Source organism: Trachurus trachurus (genome assembly GCF_905171665.1).
Source record: "Trachurus trachurus genome assembly, chromosome: 18".
Taxonomy (NCBI): domain Eukaryota; kingdom Metazoa; phylum Chordata; class Actinopteri; order Carangiformes; family Carangidae; genus Trachurus; species Trachurus trachurus.
In genome coordinates, this window is record NC_139909.1 from 5,572,015 (window position 1) to 5,590,158 (window position 18,144).

At 41.0% G+C, this 18,144-nt stretch overlaps 3 protein-coding genes across 3 annotated transcripts in view; 2 read left to right on the forward strand and 1 right to left on the reverse strand.

Moving 5' to 3' along the window:
• Window positions 1-1,013: 1,013 nt before the first annotated feature.
• LOC311001573 (low affinity immunoglobulin gamma Fc region receptor III-A-like) lies at window positions 1,014-5,375 on the forward strand (the record flags this gene model as incomplete). Its single annotated transcript, XM_083992657.1, has 5 exons — window positions 1,014-1,075; window positions 1,728-2,009; window positions 2,700-2,951; window positions 3,825-3,983; window positions 5,326-5,375. The coding sequence occupies exons 1-5, from the start codon at window positions 1,045-1,047 to the stop codon at window positions 5,373-5,375; spliced, it is 774 nt and encodes a 257-aa protein (XP_083848783.1). The 5' UTR covers window positions 1,014-1,044.
• Window positions 5,376-5,952: 577 nt separating this feature from the next.
• Window positions 5,953-18,144, forward strand: part of cnpy3 (canopy FGF signaling regulator 3) — a 480,052-nt gene continuing 467,860 nt past the window's right edge. Inside the window, exon 1 of the mRNA XM_083993368.1 lies at window positions 5,953-5,962. The gene's annotated coding sequence lies outside the window, so the exon portion shown is untranslated. The remainder of the gene's footprint in view (window positions 5,963-18,144) is intronic.
• On the reverse strand, window positions 7,472-15,624 carry LOC311001574 (butyrophilin subfamily 1 member A1-like; the record flags this gene model as incomplete). The annotated part of the gene is made up of 7 exons (XM_083992658.1): window positions 15,600-15,624; window positions 12,379-12,494; window positions 11,858-12,202; window positions 11,054-11,338; window positions 10,887-10,958; window positions 9,143-9,259; window positions 7,472-7,521 (listed from the first exon to the last, which is right to left on the reverse strand). Exons 2-7 carry the CDS (start codon window positions 12,461-12,463, stop codon window positions 7,472-7,474), a joined length of 954 nt encoding a protein of 317 aa, XP_083848784.1. The 5' UTR covers window positions 12,464-12,494; window positions 15,600-15,624.

Consider the following 18,144-nt stretch of genomic DNA (forward strand, 5'->3'; position numbering starts at 1 on the left):
TGGGGTTGTCTGTCAACGCTACTACTCCCGCCCAGCTCCCGCCCACCCCAGACGCTTAGAGCGGGGATGAGGCCAGACTCTCCCTCAGAATGAAATGAAATGCAGTTCCGGGAGAGGCGGGTTTACGAGGCTAACCCTTTCAGGCATGGGCAAACTAAGGCCCGCGGGCCAGATGTGGCCGTTGGGCTTTTTAATCCGGGCCCTACTGGTACAAAATTGTCCAAATAATAACAAAGACTGCAAACTTTGATGTATTGCAAAAGAAGAAAAAAAAAGAAAATGCGAAAGAGAATGCAAAGAGAATGCAAAGAGAATGCAATCTGAATGCAAGTTTTCTTTTACTAATGGCTTTTACACGTGCCAAGAACAAAGGCCTTATCACAATCAAAATAGCAAACAGTGCAGTTAGGTTTTACTTTGTTTTCTAACTGGTAATATTCTTGTTCTCACCGCAGAGAGATAAACTTTGAAGCTACATATGATAAGTTGGACACAGTCGACAGATCAGTCTTCAGTGCCGATGAGCGTTAAAGTGCAGACGTCTCTCCATTGCTCGGGGTCTTTAAATGGACTACTTTTGTTGCTTTGTTTCCTGTTTGACGGTAGACCACCTCTCTTGTGGCTGCGACTGCTGCTTTCATGTTTGTGACGAAGTTTGATTCTCACGTCAAAGTTTCTCAAGCAACTGAGGACAAAATTATTTTGAAACAGCCAGTTCAAGTTCATCAACCCACAGTGAGACATGTTCTCTGTAGAGACAGTTCTGTCTGTGGAGCTGCAGCAATTAGCCAATTAACTAATTAACTGCTCATCAGAATAATAATCCGCAACTATTTTTATAATCAATCAGTTGTCTTCAAGAAAAAGTACCGCTCACACATTGTGGTTTGACTGCTGGTTGGCTAAAATAAGACATTTAAAGAATCTCTGGTTTTCAGATTGACAGCTTTTAGAAACATATAGGTCTAGTCTGATCATGTGATTTCCTGTCTGTCTCAGGCTGTGGTAGAAAACTGTTGAAGCTTCAAAAGCGGTCAATGCAGAATGGCGATCGCATCAGCCTGCCTACTGCTCTGTGAGTACACTATTTACTTTTACTTGACTAAACCTTTTCTTGACATCATAGTCAACACAGAGGAGTCCAGCATCTGGAGTCCTTTATTGACAAATTCATTCATACTGGAAGATCATTGGGATGGGGGGGCTCTCATTTCCAATGTTGTTAAGTAGATTGATGAACATATACCAGTTAAATGCAGGACACCAAAGAGAACAAATAAGAATCAATGAAAACAGGTAGGCTATAAACAGGAGACAAAAGGTGAGATTAAGGAAGTATAATGACATAGGCTACCAACAAATCCAGTTTAAAAATCTGGATTTAGCATAATAGCCAAAAGTTCTTCAACATTCACTGTGGATTCAATGGACATGGAACATCAGCTCTGTTGTGATAAATCGACTGAATTAACGTGTAAATGACGATGATGATGGCAATCGTGCCTTTCTGAGAAAGTCAACCATACAGGAAGTGCCAATGACTATTATAAGAATCACAATGAACCGAAGACAGAAACCTCAGCGTGGTTGACTCTGGTGCCTCTGTGTCTGCACCAACACGACTCATTTAATTTCAACATTTAACACAGGAAATATCTACGGCTTCAAATGAAATGAAATCCATTTATGATTTTAATTTCTTTGTCTGACCTTCCCCTCTCATGCAGCCGCACTGAGCATCAGCTTCCCCTGTTGTGCAGCCACGTTGAGCATGACTCCCAACAGATCTCAGTTCTTCATGTATGATGAAATCCTTTTGAACTGTGTGAGCGGCTGGACCGTGAGGAGGAACACCGACTTCCAGAAGTCCCAGCCCTGCCAGTTTGGCTGGGCGATCCCACGCGACTCCTCCTGCACAGTGGAGGCCGCCGACGCCACGGACACTGGAGTGTACTGGTGTCAGTCTGAGCGAGGAGAGCGCAGCAGCACCGTCAACATCACAGTGGCCGGTAACACTTTGTTTAGTCACTTAAATCATCACTATAGTCATAGCAATAGGTTCATTACCTTTAATTGTCGGTGCAAGCTGTTTTTAGAACGGGTTGCTGCTCAGAGCTACGCTACGGAGGCTCATTATGGGATTTCTTGGTTTCCCTCATCAAACTCATCAAATACACAATCAAACAACTCCACAACGCTCTGGTGGACAAGTTGTGACCTGCACATTCACCACGCTATGAGATAATAACACAACGTTACCAGACAGAGTTGTTTTAGAGGGAAATTCATGCAAAACCGCTGATGCGCGTTGCCTTCAGGGACAGTTTTTCATCAAGCAGTCTCTGCATTTCCCTCCAAAACAACTCTGTCTGGTAACGTTGTGTTATTATCTCATAGCGTGGTGAATGTGCAGGTCACAACTTGTCCACCAGAGCGTTGTGGAGTTGTTGGATTGTGTATTTGATGAGTTTGACGAGGGAAACCAAGAAATCCCATGAGCCTCCATAGCGTAGCTCTGAGCAGCTCACGGCTCTGCTCCGCCGTTCTAAAAGTAGCTTGCACCAACAATTAAAGGTAACGAACCTACTGCTATGACTATAGGGATTATGGCGATGGGCCAATTTGCCAAAATGTTGAACTACCCCTTTAAAGCTAACAAAGCAAACCCTCATATCAGTACGACTGCTCCTGTATTTCAGACGGTGTGATCCTGGACAGCCCTCAGTTTCCTGTGATGGAGGGAGAGGAGGTGACGCTTGGATGCTCCTACAAGGAAAAAACCCATCCTGAGTCGACATCAGACTTCTCCGCTAGCTTCTATGAAAATGATGTGTTCATCGGCAAACAGAGGAAGATCGTCTTTAAGTCAGTGTCCAAGTCTGACGAAGGTTTCTACCAGTGTGAACACCCCTCGAAAGGAAAGTCCAAGCCGACCTGGCTGTCAGTGACAGGTGACCATGCAATAGTCTACAACAGTTTTTCTGGATGTTTAGGTTTTATTGTTCTCTTGGTCGCGTGTAAAGATAGATAAAGTATTCAATATTACACTTTCTGAGTGATCCATTAAAAATCGAGCCGATTTCAGAATAAAACACCCAGAGAATCCAAATCCTGTAAGTCAAGGTGGGCGGGGCTTAGTGACTACTTTGTTGTTAGAGCACTGGAATAAGAGAGTAACGACACTTCCATTGACTCCCGTGGTAAGGGTTTTGTGTCCCGAGTGGCAGGATATGGGTATTGCAAAAGCGCCCAGCCGTTTTCATCAATTTTGAAGCAAGTGGGCAACACACATACATTGGAGTGAATGGGTTTTCTCCATTCACTCCAATGTATGTGTGTTGCTCACTTGCTTCAAAATTGATGAAAACGGTCGTGTTTTTGTTTTTAGTGTCTTGGTCATATCAAATTACACTTATTATTTGTTTATTATAAAATATAGATTCAAACATTCATGTAGAAAACTGTTTTTTTGGGTTTTTTTTTTTTTACTAGAATATGTGTTAATGTTTATCTGTAAGGTGTCCACCATTATGCTATTAACGTGAGTGATCTATAAATGTCCTTAAATTATTGAAAATACCACACTTGCCCATTCACCAACAATGCAGAGTTGTCAGCTCTTGGGCACTTTCCATATTCTGCCATCAGGAGGCGCTTCCATTGGACCAATGCGTGTCGTTACTCTCTTATTCCAGTGCTCTATTTGCTGTGACATCACAAAGTTACAGGAAGACCTGGCGGCTGGTTTCAAGACTCAGTTTCTGGATCTATGGGACTTTTTTGTATAACATTTGAATCAAACATTGTTGTTTTCTTCCTCACAGTCAGAGCTGGGCCGACTGTTCCTCCGACCTCTGCGGTGCCAACCCAGAAAACGCCAACCCAGTTTGATATTTGGATTCTGGTGGGTGGCGTCCTGCTGTTGGTTCTCTACAGCATCCTAACCATAGTGAGCATTTACATCCACCGAAAGCTGGCTCGCGGTAAGAACATCTCTGAAAATCCAAATGTCAGTCGAATGTTTTGATCTGTTTGTGTGGAGAAGTTTCTAGGTGTTGGTTCTTAGACTAAAACTCTGCAGCGAGCATCTGTTTGTTCAACAATAAGGTGAAAACTGCTGTGGTTAATGAGGTAGTACCACTAGCAGAAGCAGCAGCAGAGGTTGTTTCTATAACAACACCAGGAAATAAAATAATAACTAGGGTAAATGTTCATGCAGACGTCAGTTTAGACCACTGACAGGTCGGGGTTGTGTTGGACCTCAAACACACTGACAGGACGAAGCTCTCACTTTGTGTGTAATGTTGTTTATTATGAATAAAACTATAATAAAATCAATGTTTCTGAACTTGAATGAACTCTCCCTGCGCCGGTTTTCCACAGTTCGAGCTTATGCTAAAATGAGAGCTGCCAGTCGTCTTATAGAAGAATGATGTGTCCTTGGTCTTACTTGGAAGAAGAAGAAGAGGAAGAAGAAGAAAAAAGGGAGCAAAGGGATAGAAGAAGAATAATACCTTTATATTATTCCTTACGAAATATAATTTTCATATTGTTGTATTTTCTGATAGTGATGGTCATTTGACCGTTGTCTTTGCTCAGGCTTAGTAAATCTGTGTTACACACTTAATTTTATTTTCATTTAACCTTGAGAACTGACTTTTTTAGATGCCCGTGTGCTGTTGAAGTTGTATTTGAGTGAAAATCAATTTAATTATCCAAGTGAATTTTATTAAATCTTTATACTTTGACATCCTTTGCACATTTTTTCCCCATTTGATGTTGTCTTTGACACCATTAGGCAAGGGAAGAGTGGGAGGAGAAGGCTCACTTTCTGTCCGTGGGTCAGTTCCCACCACACAGTCGTTGTAGTACCAGAATTCGGCCACTAGATGTCACAATGTTTTCAGAAAATGGATTTTGATGACTCAGTTTGCCTTTGTGCAGTACCTGTTGCTTTGTTGCGTGCTGCTTGTTCATGTCCCTCATGTTTTAACTGTTACTGCTTCTTGTTAACTACTTTCCACCTAATGAATAAATAAATCCAATTAACATCTGGTTGTTTTATGTTTCCTCCCTCTTTCTTTCACAAACACATTGCACATGGACACATGCTAAATATATAGAGCAAACACAGAGCATGGTGTTGAAATTTTAATATAAAAAAACACAATGTAGTTTTTTGAAGCCTTGCCTTTGTTACTATTACATTATTTGGTGTCATGTGTTTTTTTGTTTTTTTTTGTCTTATCTCGTATGAACTGTATGAAGCAGGAAGTGGTCACGACCCACATCCTCAAACACCTGTTTATTCTTCCTCGTCTTCAGTCTCACGATGCAGTGTGATCAGTCTTCAGGTCACTGATGCCGACTGGTAATGACCTTCAAACTACAGTAACCACATAGAGACAAAACCGAATCAAATAGAGAACACATAATTATTTGGTGATGATATGACCAGATTAAGAATAAGAATTAGATGAATTTCATCTTCAACACTTCAACTTCAACACAGATGTAATGTAATGTAATGTAATGTAACAGAGCCACGTTTTTTCAGAGAGACTCATCTTGGGATCAGCAAATAAATAGCAATAGCAACACAATTCAGCAGTGTATGATTACACAATAAGACAACATGACTCACTATAGAGCACAGAAAAAATGAAAAATCAAGTAAAAATTAAACTTTTTTACACAAGAGAGCAAACCCTATGATGCAGAATAAAGACAGAATACAATGATGCCTTTTAGCATCCAGATTAGTGAATGCACTAATTGCACTATAGTTCTTGTCCAACGCTGCCCCCTGCTGGAAGAGGCAGTATCTGTTTTTTATTTAACAGTTCCACAGATAATAAATAATAAAGATTTGTACTGTAAGTATTAGTGAAGCCTGGACGGTCTGCAGGCCCCGACTATACTGTGTTGTGTTTTGTGCATGATAACATGGGACACAGGTGTGGTTTATTCCTGTAGTGTGGTGACACAAAACAATCAGAATGTGAACAAGATGGTCATCCTCTACACAAAATGTCTATCAAGAAAAAATAAAATCGATTTAGCACGCAGGCTATTATATAGACAATGCGGCAGTTTACGACAGAAAACACCATGAACACGTCTCAGGACAGTGTGACATTATCATTCTTTCATCAAACTGGCATTGAAACGTAAAAAGCACTAAGAATGCTACAGATAATTACTTACTGTGTAAATGTTTAAATTCATGAGATTAAAATTAAATAAAATCACTGCTCCTTCACTATGGGATGGCTCTGACAGGAATCACATTTGTGTATTCCTCTAAACTGGCCTGTTGCTCACATGCAGAGAGGTAGATTACATTAAGTGTCAAACAAACAAAAAAACTAGCGATGATCCCTCTGAGGCGAGTGTTCAGGGACCATCAGAAAACCCTGGTATTTTTAGTTTTTAGATGAACATCTCTGAGAGAAATGTTCTAGCTATAGCTTTATATCGATCTCTTATATATACAGTACAGTATGTGTGTTCCCTAGAGGTACGTTTTATTTTAAGTTTTCATCGGAGGGACTGACAACCGTCTGTCAGCTGATCAAACCGTGTCGTGCGCCCATTGTCCCATTAACAACAGTGATGGCTTTGAGCAGGCGACGATCAGACAGGCAAATGCCATTTTAACAGATAGTTCTCATGTGCTGAATAGTGAATATACTCTCCTGAACTCTGGAAAGAGATATAGGCTTCCCCTGTGCAGGCACAATCGATACAAACATTCCTTTGTGCCTGTAACCAAGCTTCTCAACAGCAGGAAATGATTGCGATGTTTCTGTATATGTATACGAACATAGGCTATGTGTATATGGAAATGAATGTATTATGAGTCAAACTATGGATATATGTGAGTGAATGGATGAATGTATGCTTGAGGTTATGTGATGCTGATATGAATGCAGGGCTGGACTGGGACAAAAATTCAGCCCGGGCATTTTCTGTCCAGACCGGCCCACTACATTATCAGCGGACACAGCGTAGAAATCCACAATTCTTGCGGCGTCTTCTCTAACGCATACTACAAAGGAGAGTCATATTCTTTGATAGCAGTTAACAAATAAAGCATGTAGCTATGAACTCAAGGACTAAAATTGATCAATCAATACATCTTTATTCATTATAGTGTCAAATCACAACAGAAATTATGTCATGACTAGAGGTGGGCGCTACCTCTACTAATTGGGTGGAGGGGGGGGGGGGGGGGGGGCGAGAGAGAGAGACAGGGAGATAAGGACAAACAGGGACAATAATAACAAAATATGCTGACAAATAATCTAAATAGAAACATATTACAGACAGTAGCAGCATTAGAGATGGAACTTATTAGGTGACTCAGTCATTATGAAACCATAGAGAATTGGGGAAAAAAAGTCTAAGAATTACAGGTCTGAATAGATATGCATTCTCATATGTGTATGTGCAAGTACTATGTATTGCCCTACTTCCTGGTCCGCAGCCAGCCAGCTCCACTCTCACCAAATTTGTGACCTGCAAGAAACAGCAAACAGAACTTGTACTCAGTATTTGTGTACTGACAAGTACTGTATATGTAGCCAAGTAGCCTTTTTGTGACGTGGTGACACCTAGTGAACACATTTATCTGTCATGAAGGATGACTTAAAAGTCTCAAAAGAGGCCTAAGGCCTACTGCATTCCTGTTAATTGAACTTAAAAGATATGCAGATGTTTGAATTTAAAATCATCATCTCTAATGCTTCAACAAGGATATAGGCCTACCGGTAATCATAATCAAACCTTTTTTTTTTTTTTTTTTTAATCTGAGACAAAACAAGTTGCATAAACTCGCAAAGTCAAGATGAAGGTCTCAGATGTATGATGGATGACTCACAGCCCTTCAACTAATGGGCTAATATGTTGTCACATGTTAATTTATCAAAGTTAGAAAAATAACTGCTTCAATCCCTGAGGAGCTTACAGTTTTTTTCAATTGCTAACAAGCAGTGGTCGAAACTGGAGTCACATTTTCAAAACTCTTAACACAGTTTGCAAAACACAAGTCCATGTGGACCAAACTGTGAAGCACTTTTCATTGCTTTCACACTAAATGCATTCAGTGACCACAGTCACCAAAACTCATGGACTCTTTTCTCAGTTACTAGTTCACCACCTGCAAAACACTAGACTTTTACAGCACATTTTTCAAATGCTAACACACTTTGTTCAAAACAGTCAAAAGCACAATCAAAACAGAATGATGGGAGGGAGGGAGGGGGGAATTTCTGTTGCAGGAACATTTGAAATCAAATATAATTTATTGAATACAGTAAAATAAATATAAATATTATGCAACTCAAAACACAGGTGAGGTTAGTTTCCAGCTCAAAACCGATCCAGGTGATCTGTGTTTGGCCTCATTAGAAACCATATGAAAAGGCAAGGGGGGGGGGGGGGGGCAAGGAGAGGGAGAAGAGGAAGGAGGGGAAGACCAGAGTTGTGTTGTTGTTGTTGTTTTTACTTACATTATTCTACCTCTGGAGATTCTGCATTTTTCAGTTTACAGTAAACTTTTAATTTTTTGTAAGTCCACAGAGAAAATACATTTTCTTGACGTAAATTGCTGCGTATCTAGAACACTCAAGTGCAAAGATATTGCAGTATTTATTTTTATAATAAAACTGATTTACTGATTTTGAAAAAAAAAAACTTCAAAGATCAAATTTATTTTTACAGTAAGTAATGTTCTTTGTTGTTAGTGTTTTGTAGTTCAGTGTGCTAAGAGTGACAGTGTTTGTTTCCAAAGTGATACTATGTGCTAGTGTTGTGGTTGAATGAGCTTATTTTGAGACATGTATGAAGTGTTTTGTTGGTGAGGCACCGTTTTGGGGAAGAGATGAACTGTTTAGTTGAGATGCCTGATGGAAGTGCTGGCTGTGTTAAGAGTTTTGAACATGTGACTTCAGTTTTGACCACTGCTTGTTAGCAATCGAAAAAAACTGTAATATAATACATCCATGGGATCTACGTTAGCATTAGCGGCAGCTGCATTGACCAGTATGCAGTTAGTTATCACATTCAATGTAAAAACGTTTTTTACTTTGTTTTGGACATGTCTCAAAGTGTAGCCTAGCCAGCCCCAGGCTAATGTTACTTGCCTCCACTCGCTCATCATCGTCGGGTCCTCCTCGCTCGTCTCCCCCGGCGCAGCAGCACCTGTAGCTGCTGGGGGGGGGCGGTGATCCCCGGCACCATGTGTCAGGACCATAGACTGTAAAAAATGATCAAGAGGGAGGGGAGGGGCGGGCCAACGAGAGCTGAGAGATTTCATTGGACTAGCCCAATGTCCTTCAAAAAAATCAACCAATGGGCCACGTTTAGTGTCTCGGATACCGTTGCGGTCGATTAAAAACTACATCCTTTTTTTTTTTTTTTTTTATATTATGACAGTAGCCTGCTGGGCCGGCCCAAATATGTGCATCGGCCCACCGGGCATTGCCCGGTATGCCAGATGGCCAGTCCAGCCCTGTATGAATGTATATTTATGATTACAGTTAGAGTAGCGGTGTGGATGCATGTGAATGACGTTCACGTCGGCTTGCTGCATGTGCAGGATTGTCCAGTGGTCTGTTTACTCCACCAGTCTTTTAACTTGATGTTCTTTTTGTACTGTATGTGTTTTTTTATGTATGCAACATGTTCCCTGTCTCCGCAACACATTTCTCCCTGGTGGAGACCAATAAACTAACCTAACCTAACCTAGTGCAGTGTTTCTCAAACCTTTTTACATCAAGGACCCCTAAACTGACACAAATTAGAACACGAACCCCCCATTGGACAAAACTTGAAAAAACTTGAACTTGGAAACAAACACCAGAATTACACAAATATTTGTTCTGAGACTGAGTAATGTTACTTTTTTAGTCAATGTATGCTCAAATTTGGGCCAATGGCATGAATTTGGGGAAATATTTTGAGAAATTTGGGGGAAAAAATGAAATGTAGGCTAATGTAATATTAAATCTTTTTCCGTGGTTGTGGATCAGGACACCAGTCTAGTGAGGATTCAACCTCCACACTGTTTCTCTAAAGCTTTGTGACGGCTACATGGTAGCTACTGGACAGTACTTCATTTCAACAACCATTAACATTAAAGCAGATATCAGTGGAATGTTTTTGTTAATATAAGTCCTAAATAGTCCTATTTTCCGTCAGCAATCACTTACATGAAGTATTTCAGCCTAAACACGAGTCTCTCCGTCACTCTGCTCTGCTGTAACCCGAGGGGAAAATTTTCCTTGTGGGATACAAGTGTTATCCAATGAGGAGAGAGAACGGCATGAAGGGCTGTGTGTGCAGCCAAGGGATGCGCGTGAATGTGGTGACGTAGCACGAGGACCAATTGATGCCTGACAAGGGCGGGGGCTGCTAACTCATGGTGCGTTCAAAGAAACTCGTACTTTGTGTTTTTCCTTCCTGTGAAGTCATACCAGTTCGATCTGGTACGAGTTCACGGGTCGGAAGTTACGAGTGGCCGTTATAGGGAACTTTCACAGACAACAGGATGGTAAAAACACGAGCTACGGGTTACCTGGAACGCTACCAAGTCGTAGTTGTGACTTGAAGCTGTAACTTACGGTTTCAAAAGCCTGCCTTGAACGCAGCATTAGCCGAAACGGCCGTGAAGCTGATATCTGCTTTAAGAAATGGAGGTAAGCTACATATTTAAATATTATTCATGTTTAGAGTCTAAAAACTGTGAAACACTGTGACTGTTCAGTGTAAACTGTGTCTTCATGTTTCCTCTCTATTTAGTTCAGTCATTTCAGTTGGGTTTCCTGGTTTTTCCTCTTCAGACCTACAGTAACGGCACCAACAGAAAATGCTCACAAAAAGACCAACATGGAGGAGCAGGAACATAAACCCAAGTATCGCATAAAGGATTTCAGGATTGTCCTTGATGAGATCACCTGAAACGATGGAGCACAGAGCAGCTCAGTGTTTATACAGAAAAGTGTCTCAGGACATTAACAGAACCAGTGGAGAAGGTTGTGAAGATTTCTACCTGTGATGTGAATGTGAGTATCTCTGGTCTGGTTGATGAGCTTCTGTTGGACTCTACAGGTGAAGTTGTTGGTCTTGTGTCTCTTCTCCACAGTCACTCTGCTGCTGACAGTGTAGAGGACATCATGACCTCTGAGTGTCTCTGTAGGTCCAGTAGAGAGCAGCTTTCCCTCAGCGTCCAGCCACAGCAGCTCAGGCTCTGGATACCAGCCTTTAGACTCACACTGTAACTCCACTGATCCACTGGTGTTGGCAACAACCAGTATGACAGGTGAGGAGACTGAACCTGGGGACAAGAGGAGAAAAGTCTCTTTTAAATATCGAAATGTTTATTAGTTCAGCTCAGTGACTCAACAACAGCCTGGTCCTAACCAGTCTCATCTGTACAAAGAGACAGGCCACTCTCCATTGAGAAAGAGACTGTTTAAGTCTATTGGATCTGCTTTTGTCAGTCGCTAATGTTTGGTCGTGAGTCGTGAGTCGTGTCGTATGTTATGCGCCGGGAAAACAATGAAGCTGCTGCACGCTGTTTATGACGATTGCAATGAACAGAGCAAAGTGAGTGTGTGCTGTGAGCACCGTTGCCACAACGGAACAGATGGCTTCGCAAACATCTCTACGCTGCATTGTGCACAAACTACAACTTCAAACTTAGCGCAGAACCTCAATTCTTAGCCCCTCTCTCTGTTTGCTGATTGGCCGGTAGATTCTGAGCAGGAGAAAAGCCACAAAAACATTTCAATCCCTGGCAGAGTACTGAAGGGGAATGAAACGTATAGGCAGGCAGAGCCAGGCTGGTACTCACCAACAATGAGATGGACAGAAGCTTCTTCCTGCATTGAGTCAATGTGACATGTGTATTCTCCTTCATCAGACACTTTCACTCTGGAGATTTTCAGGGAGACGTTTCCTCGTTCCAGTTCTTCCAAAAACACTTGAGTTCGATTTTTATATGATGGATTTTGAATCCAAAACTTCAGTCCTTCTTTGTGAATATGGATCCACTTTGGGTCCAAACCAGGTTTGATCCACATCACTGTCAAGCCAGAGGCACTGATGGGAGGTTCAAGGCGACATGGTAGGATGACATCATCACCAGCCAAAGCTGTGATTGGTTGATGTGACGAAAGAAACTTTGACTGAGCTGCAGCTGAAAGAACAAAAACAACAGTCATCACAAATAATCAATCTGGAGAAACAGAGAAAGAAACGTCAGAGTGTTTGTGAATCATCTCAGTGGCTTTAAATGACTTTCACATTACAAACATCGGACTCTCTACCTCTGAATATTTACATCTGTTTAGATTAGATCAGCTTTGACTTTACCTCTACATGCATGTATCACAAGAATGATCCTCAGATGTAAAAGTGCAATACACAAACCACAAGATGTCCCATTGCTGGAGTCCATCAAATCATGAGGAATGAAGAATCACGGGTTTCTGAAAATTAAAAAGGAACACGTGAGGAACAAGTGAGTGAGGAACTAACTTAAGACACATGATCACTCGTGGAGAAAACAAACAAACAGGATCTTGAAAAGAAACGAAAGTGCTCTGATCGTTCCTCAAACCACAGACCACGGACTCATGTACCCACCGTCTTCTTTGTGTGTGTTTCTTCCTCACACACCCATTAGAGTTGAAACAATAAGTATATTTGTGCTTGAATGAAGCATTCCTGCAGTATTTTCTAAGGTGTTGGGACCAGTGAAAACCACAACTCTTCCTGTCATAACTTTACTCAACATTGTCCTTGTTGAAAACAACGGTCCTGAAAGAGGAAGTGCTGTACATGGGTTTTGCGGCGGTTAGAACTGGTTGAACTCGGTTACCAAGAATAAAAACCTCAGCCTGTTTTATGTCTAAGGCCTAAAACATTGATCCAACACAAGTCAGAGAACATTTAACAATTAGATCAACATTACAGGGACTTTATGATTTAAAAGTCTGCTATTTATCAAAGTATTAAAAAAAAAAACTGAACTTTTGTAACAGAGAAGGATTTTACATCAGGTCTGAGCTGAATGCAGGTTCAGGATTTCTAAACCAGTAAAACACCACACAAAAACTCATTTTCATTTAGACAACAACAGTATACAAGCCCGTATTAATGCACGGGCTTACCGGGGGTTCAGCCCCGGGGCTCGGCGACATAGAGGGCCCACCGCAAGCCCGCAAAAAAAACCAAAAAAAAAACGGGACATTTCAAAGCTGCAAGCACACAGGAGAGCAACGGCCCCCAAATGACAACGTTATTTATTTTATGTGTTCATGTGTGACTAAATGTTAATTTGATCTGCCCTGAGTGGGTTTCAAACCCTGGTCTCCCGCACCCTGGGCGATGATGCTAACCGCTTCGCCAAGAGCTCAGTGGGGAAATTGCCTGGGGGTTAGTTACTTTTATAGGTGAGTGAGTTTAACTTCAGTGCCCCGCACACACACACACACACACACACACACACACACACACACACACACACACACACACACACACACACACACACACACACACACACACACACACACACACACACACACACACACACACACACACACACACACACACACACGGCCCAGGTTGTCTGTCATGTTGTAAACCTTGTAATAATACGTTGTTGAGTACAGTTCACAATATTTGCTTCGGTTTGATTGTGGATTAATTGTTGATGGTTTGTTGTGTAATGTGAGCAGTGGTCCAATATCGCGATCCTGTTGATGAGCTGGATTTTACAGTTTTTCTCTATTGGTTTGGCTCAATTCTTGAAACAGAAATTACATTCTCAAAATAACATGGACAAATCTCCAAACCACCTTGCAAATGTTCACAACAGAATGGCATTTCTCATTGATTTCATCAAATTGCAAATGTCTTAGTACATGTCTCAAGTGTCTTAGTGCATCTTTGCAAATGGTTATGTACAAGTACCCTAGAGTTAGCACAATGAGCATACATTTAGCACATTTTCCAAATGAATAGATCTTGCTGATCTAAGCTGATTAGTTGATTCTCAGTCTAATGGTTGCTCTCTCCAAAACATGTCAGCATGATTTCACTGTGTAAATCATCATATGCACAATAGTCTGTTCAACTGTCAAAATTAGTCAACATACTGTAGGCTAATACCATGAAAACCATATGAATTTCTTGCAGCATTTCATAAATTCATGACAGTAATTGACAGTCAGGTGAAATTAGAACTTGACTAACGAAGGAGGAGTTCCTACATCTCAGATGACCAATCAATCAGCTGTTTAGCTACCTGACTGGTGCTGTCTATGATTGTGAATGCTGCCAAACGCGTATATATAGAGCTTGGCTAGGGCCTGTACCTTTTGCAGTATAAACATGGAGGTACCTGGCCAAGAAAATTATCATGACCAGTGAAAATGTCTCTACTCGTGAAACTTTGTTTACTGCACTATAGGCTTGGTATATTTTTTCTGTTTTTTTTGTGTTCATATTTCATACATGTACAGAGAACTGTAGGCCTATACATTTTGTTTTTACAGTACATAATCTTGAGTTACTTTATGTAGGCTATATGTGAATAAAAATGGTTACAATTTCCTTGGCAATATGAGTGCAGTGTGTGTGATGTCAAACTTTGGAGGCTGCTCTTACTGTAAAGTCCTTTTCTTAGGTTTTATACGTCTCTGCCATAGTGACAAAACATCTAAGCATTTTGACTTGCAGTGCTCACAGAATGCCACAGGGATGATGCATTTTGGGGGCACTGACTACTTACATGAGAAAGAAGTTTGGTTTTGACACATAAGTAAACTGTTTTGGGAGAGATATGAGGTTCTGCAGCTCATCCATGGTGTTATGCTGAACCATCCAGTTTATTTTTGGTAAAAGCACTAAGTGAATGCAAATGAGCCAAAAGCAATTGAGAAAGATCTTTGCCATTTTGATGGTACTGACACTTTACATGGTAAAGGAATCTAGTTTTGAAGCATGTGTGAACAGTTTTGGGAGAGATATGCGCTTTTGCTAGTGAGCTGTAATGTTGTGCAGAACTGTAAGACTGTTTGGCCAAATGGTCTTATAGTTTTAAGAATGTAATTTCTGTTTCAAGAAATGAGCCAAACCAACAGAGAAAAACTGTAATAACAGCTGATAACTGTGTAGATGGCGTGGATTGTGATGAGAAGGTGTTGCACACATTGATAATGTAATTAAACTGGGGATTTGAATGGATTTCACTCTTGTTGTGGTGGGAATAAACACATCTGTGTTTGCCGTATATTAACCATCCCTCGCTCCTTGAGTCAAATCAGAGTAGGCTACAGTATTATTCTAAGTATGCATGGGTTACCGGTATGTATTCCGGGTGGCGGTGGCGTGGAGGGCCCTGAAAAAGTGGTTAGCCCCGGGGCCCATAGTGTCTTAATGCGGGCCTGAGTATACAGTATATCAACTGCTTTTTAAATGCATCTAGGGTTCAAACCTTGTATGCGTTACGTACTTTTACATGTTAAAGATGATTATATTGACAGATCCAATATTTAACAGACAATTCAACAGAAATAAGCAGCTCTTACCGACAGAGTGATAACGGTTGGTCCTCCGAGAAACAGCATGGCAAAATACTGATGAAATGAGGAAGTGAGGGGCGGAGTGTGAAATCTCAACGGTCAGAACGGGGGTGTGTGTGTGTGTTTTCTACAGAGGCTTTTGCATAGTTACAGTACTAATCAATGAACCACAAAATGTTTAGATTTGACAATAATATCATTATCACTGATTCTTTTGGCCACAGTTATTGTGTTAGAGAAAATAAATAGCTTTTTCTTCTTTCAAGGCTGTGTCACAAACTAATTTCCCCTCGGGGATAAATAAAGTATAATCTAATCTAATCTGATCGAACAACAGTTCATTCATGACAGTAGGACAGTGTGCACGTTCATGCAACACAACAAACACTGTTGTTCATAATGACTCCATACAATTGTGCACATTGTACAGTTGATGATGAAGCACAGTCGACAGGAAACCACAGTGTGGGTGGTGTCCCACATGATGGGATGGATTTAGGTGTTAAATAAAGATTAACGGTTAAAGCGAGAGTGTAAAGGAAGAGTCTAGTAGGTGTGGACGAACTGAAACTGTAGTCTTACCATGCTGGTGGCAAACCGTTGAGGGTTTCAGATACTTTATGAATCTTTTCTGGGTCAAATACAGTATGAGCTCGTCTAGCTCAGTGGGTAGAGCAGGCGCCCCATGTGCAAACGCTACAGTCCTCTGAATCGGTTGTGGCTAGATGGCGTAGACGAGCAAATCTTGTCGAGAACTCCCGACTGGTTAAGTTTAGTAAAACTGACATGTCCAGGTGTGAAATAGGGGGAAAAAAGCAAAAAAGTAAGTGAAGCTATTGGTTGGGTTCAGGCACAGCTAAGTAAAGATTGCATGTTTTCTAGAACTTCACTTCCTGCAGCTCATGTACGCCATCTAGCAACAACCCTCTAAATCCTACACCATAGTCCTTTGCTGCATGTCGTTTCCCTATTTCCTGTCTCTCTCAACTAACCTGTCAATAAAATGCAAAAAGACACAAAAATAGACTTATTTTAGCTTTTTTTAAAAAAAAAAAAAAAAAAAAAACAATAACAACATCCATCATCCCACATGGCTCAGTAAAGCAAAAGATGAGGAGCTGAGTGAACAGAGAGAGCTGTGAGTGGAGCTGTGAGGTGACTCCAGTGTGAGCAGCAGTGGCGCCATCTGGTGACACAAACACGTGACTGCAGCTCCTCAACTAGTTTGTTCCTCCAGCTGCTACAAGGTCTGAGAGCTGAGTTAGTGGAGACAGAGACATGAAGGTCAACAAACGTCATCTAATAATGAATCAATTAATATTTCACAGAGTTCAGTCTTATTACCTCTCTGGTCGACTGTTTTTTCTGTCACTTCTCCATCTTCAGTTACAGCTGTAAACACAACAAAGTGCTGATCAGACACAAGGCTTTGATTAAAAAAAGACTTTCATCACAGACACCAGATCATGGATCATGGACCAGAGAACGAAGACTCAACTAGAACCCTAGAAAAGAGAGTAACGACACCACCATTGACTCCTGTGGTAAGGGTTTTGCACCCCGAGTGGCAGGATATGGGTAATGCAAAAGCGCCCAGAAAACCCATTCACTCCAGTGTGTTGCCCACTTGCTTGTAAATTGATGAAAACGGACGTGTTTTTGTTTTTAGGTGTCTTGGTCATATCAAATTATACTTATAATTTGTTTATTACAAAATGTAGATTGAAACATTAATGTAGACAACTGTTTTTTGCTTTTTTACTTGCCTATGTGTTAATGTTTATTTGTAAAGGATCCTCAATGATGCTATTTACGTGGGTGATCTAGAAATGTCCTTAAATTATTGAAAATACCACACTTGCTCATTCACCAACAATGCAGAGATGTCAGTTCTTGGGCGCTTTTGCAATTCCCATATTCCGCCATCAGGAGGCGCTTCCATTGAACCAATGCGTGTCGTTACTCTCTTTTCCAGTGTTGAGATAGCTGAGGCTCGTGGTGTGTCAATGACATCCAGTCAGTGTTTGTATGAGAAAAAGAGCAACTCCTGTTGGTTGTAATATCTAATGTTTATGCTGCTGTGTAAAATACTTACAGAGATTCACACTGCTGCATTTTCTGCCCCCATATCCCACCATGAAACAGCAGCAGTACTCGGCCTCATCGGACGCCTCCACCGTCCTCAGTCCTAACGTCCAGTTTTCTCCTTTGGAGGGGAGCAATGGGACTTTGTTCTTGTAGCCGTCATCTACGACAGGAACTCCCTCCCTCCAAGAAAACATTACATCTTCACCACCTTTAATCCACTCCAGTATAATGTCCTCATCACTGTCAGTTAAGTGTTTACAGGGTAAAGTGATGTTTCTGCCAACTGTTGCCTCTAATGGTGAAGTCCCTTCAAAGTGATCCTTTTCAACGGGACAGTTTGTGGGGTTACCTGTAACAAACAGCACAAACAACACTTATTATTATATTATATTATATTATATTATATTATATTATATTTGGATATTAAAACCTACATGTTGACACTTAACTGATTTCCTCACTG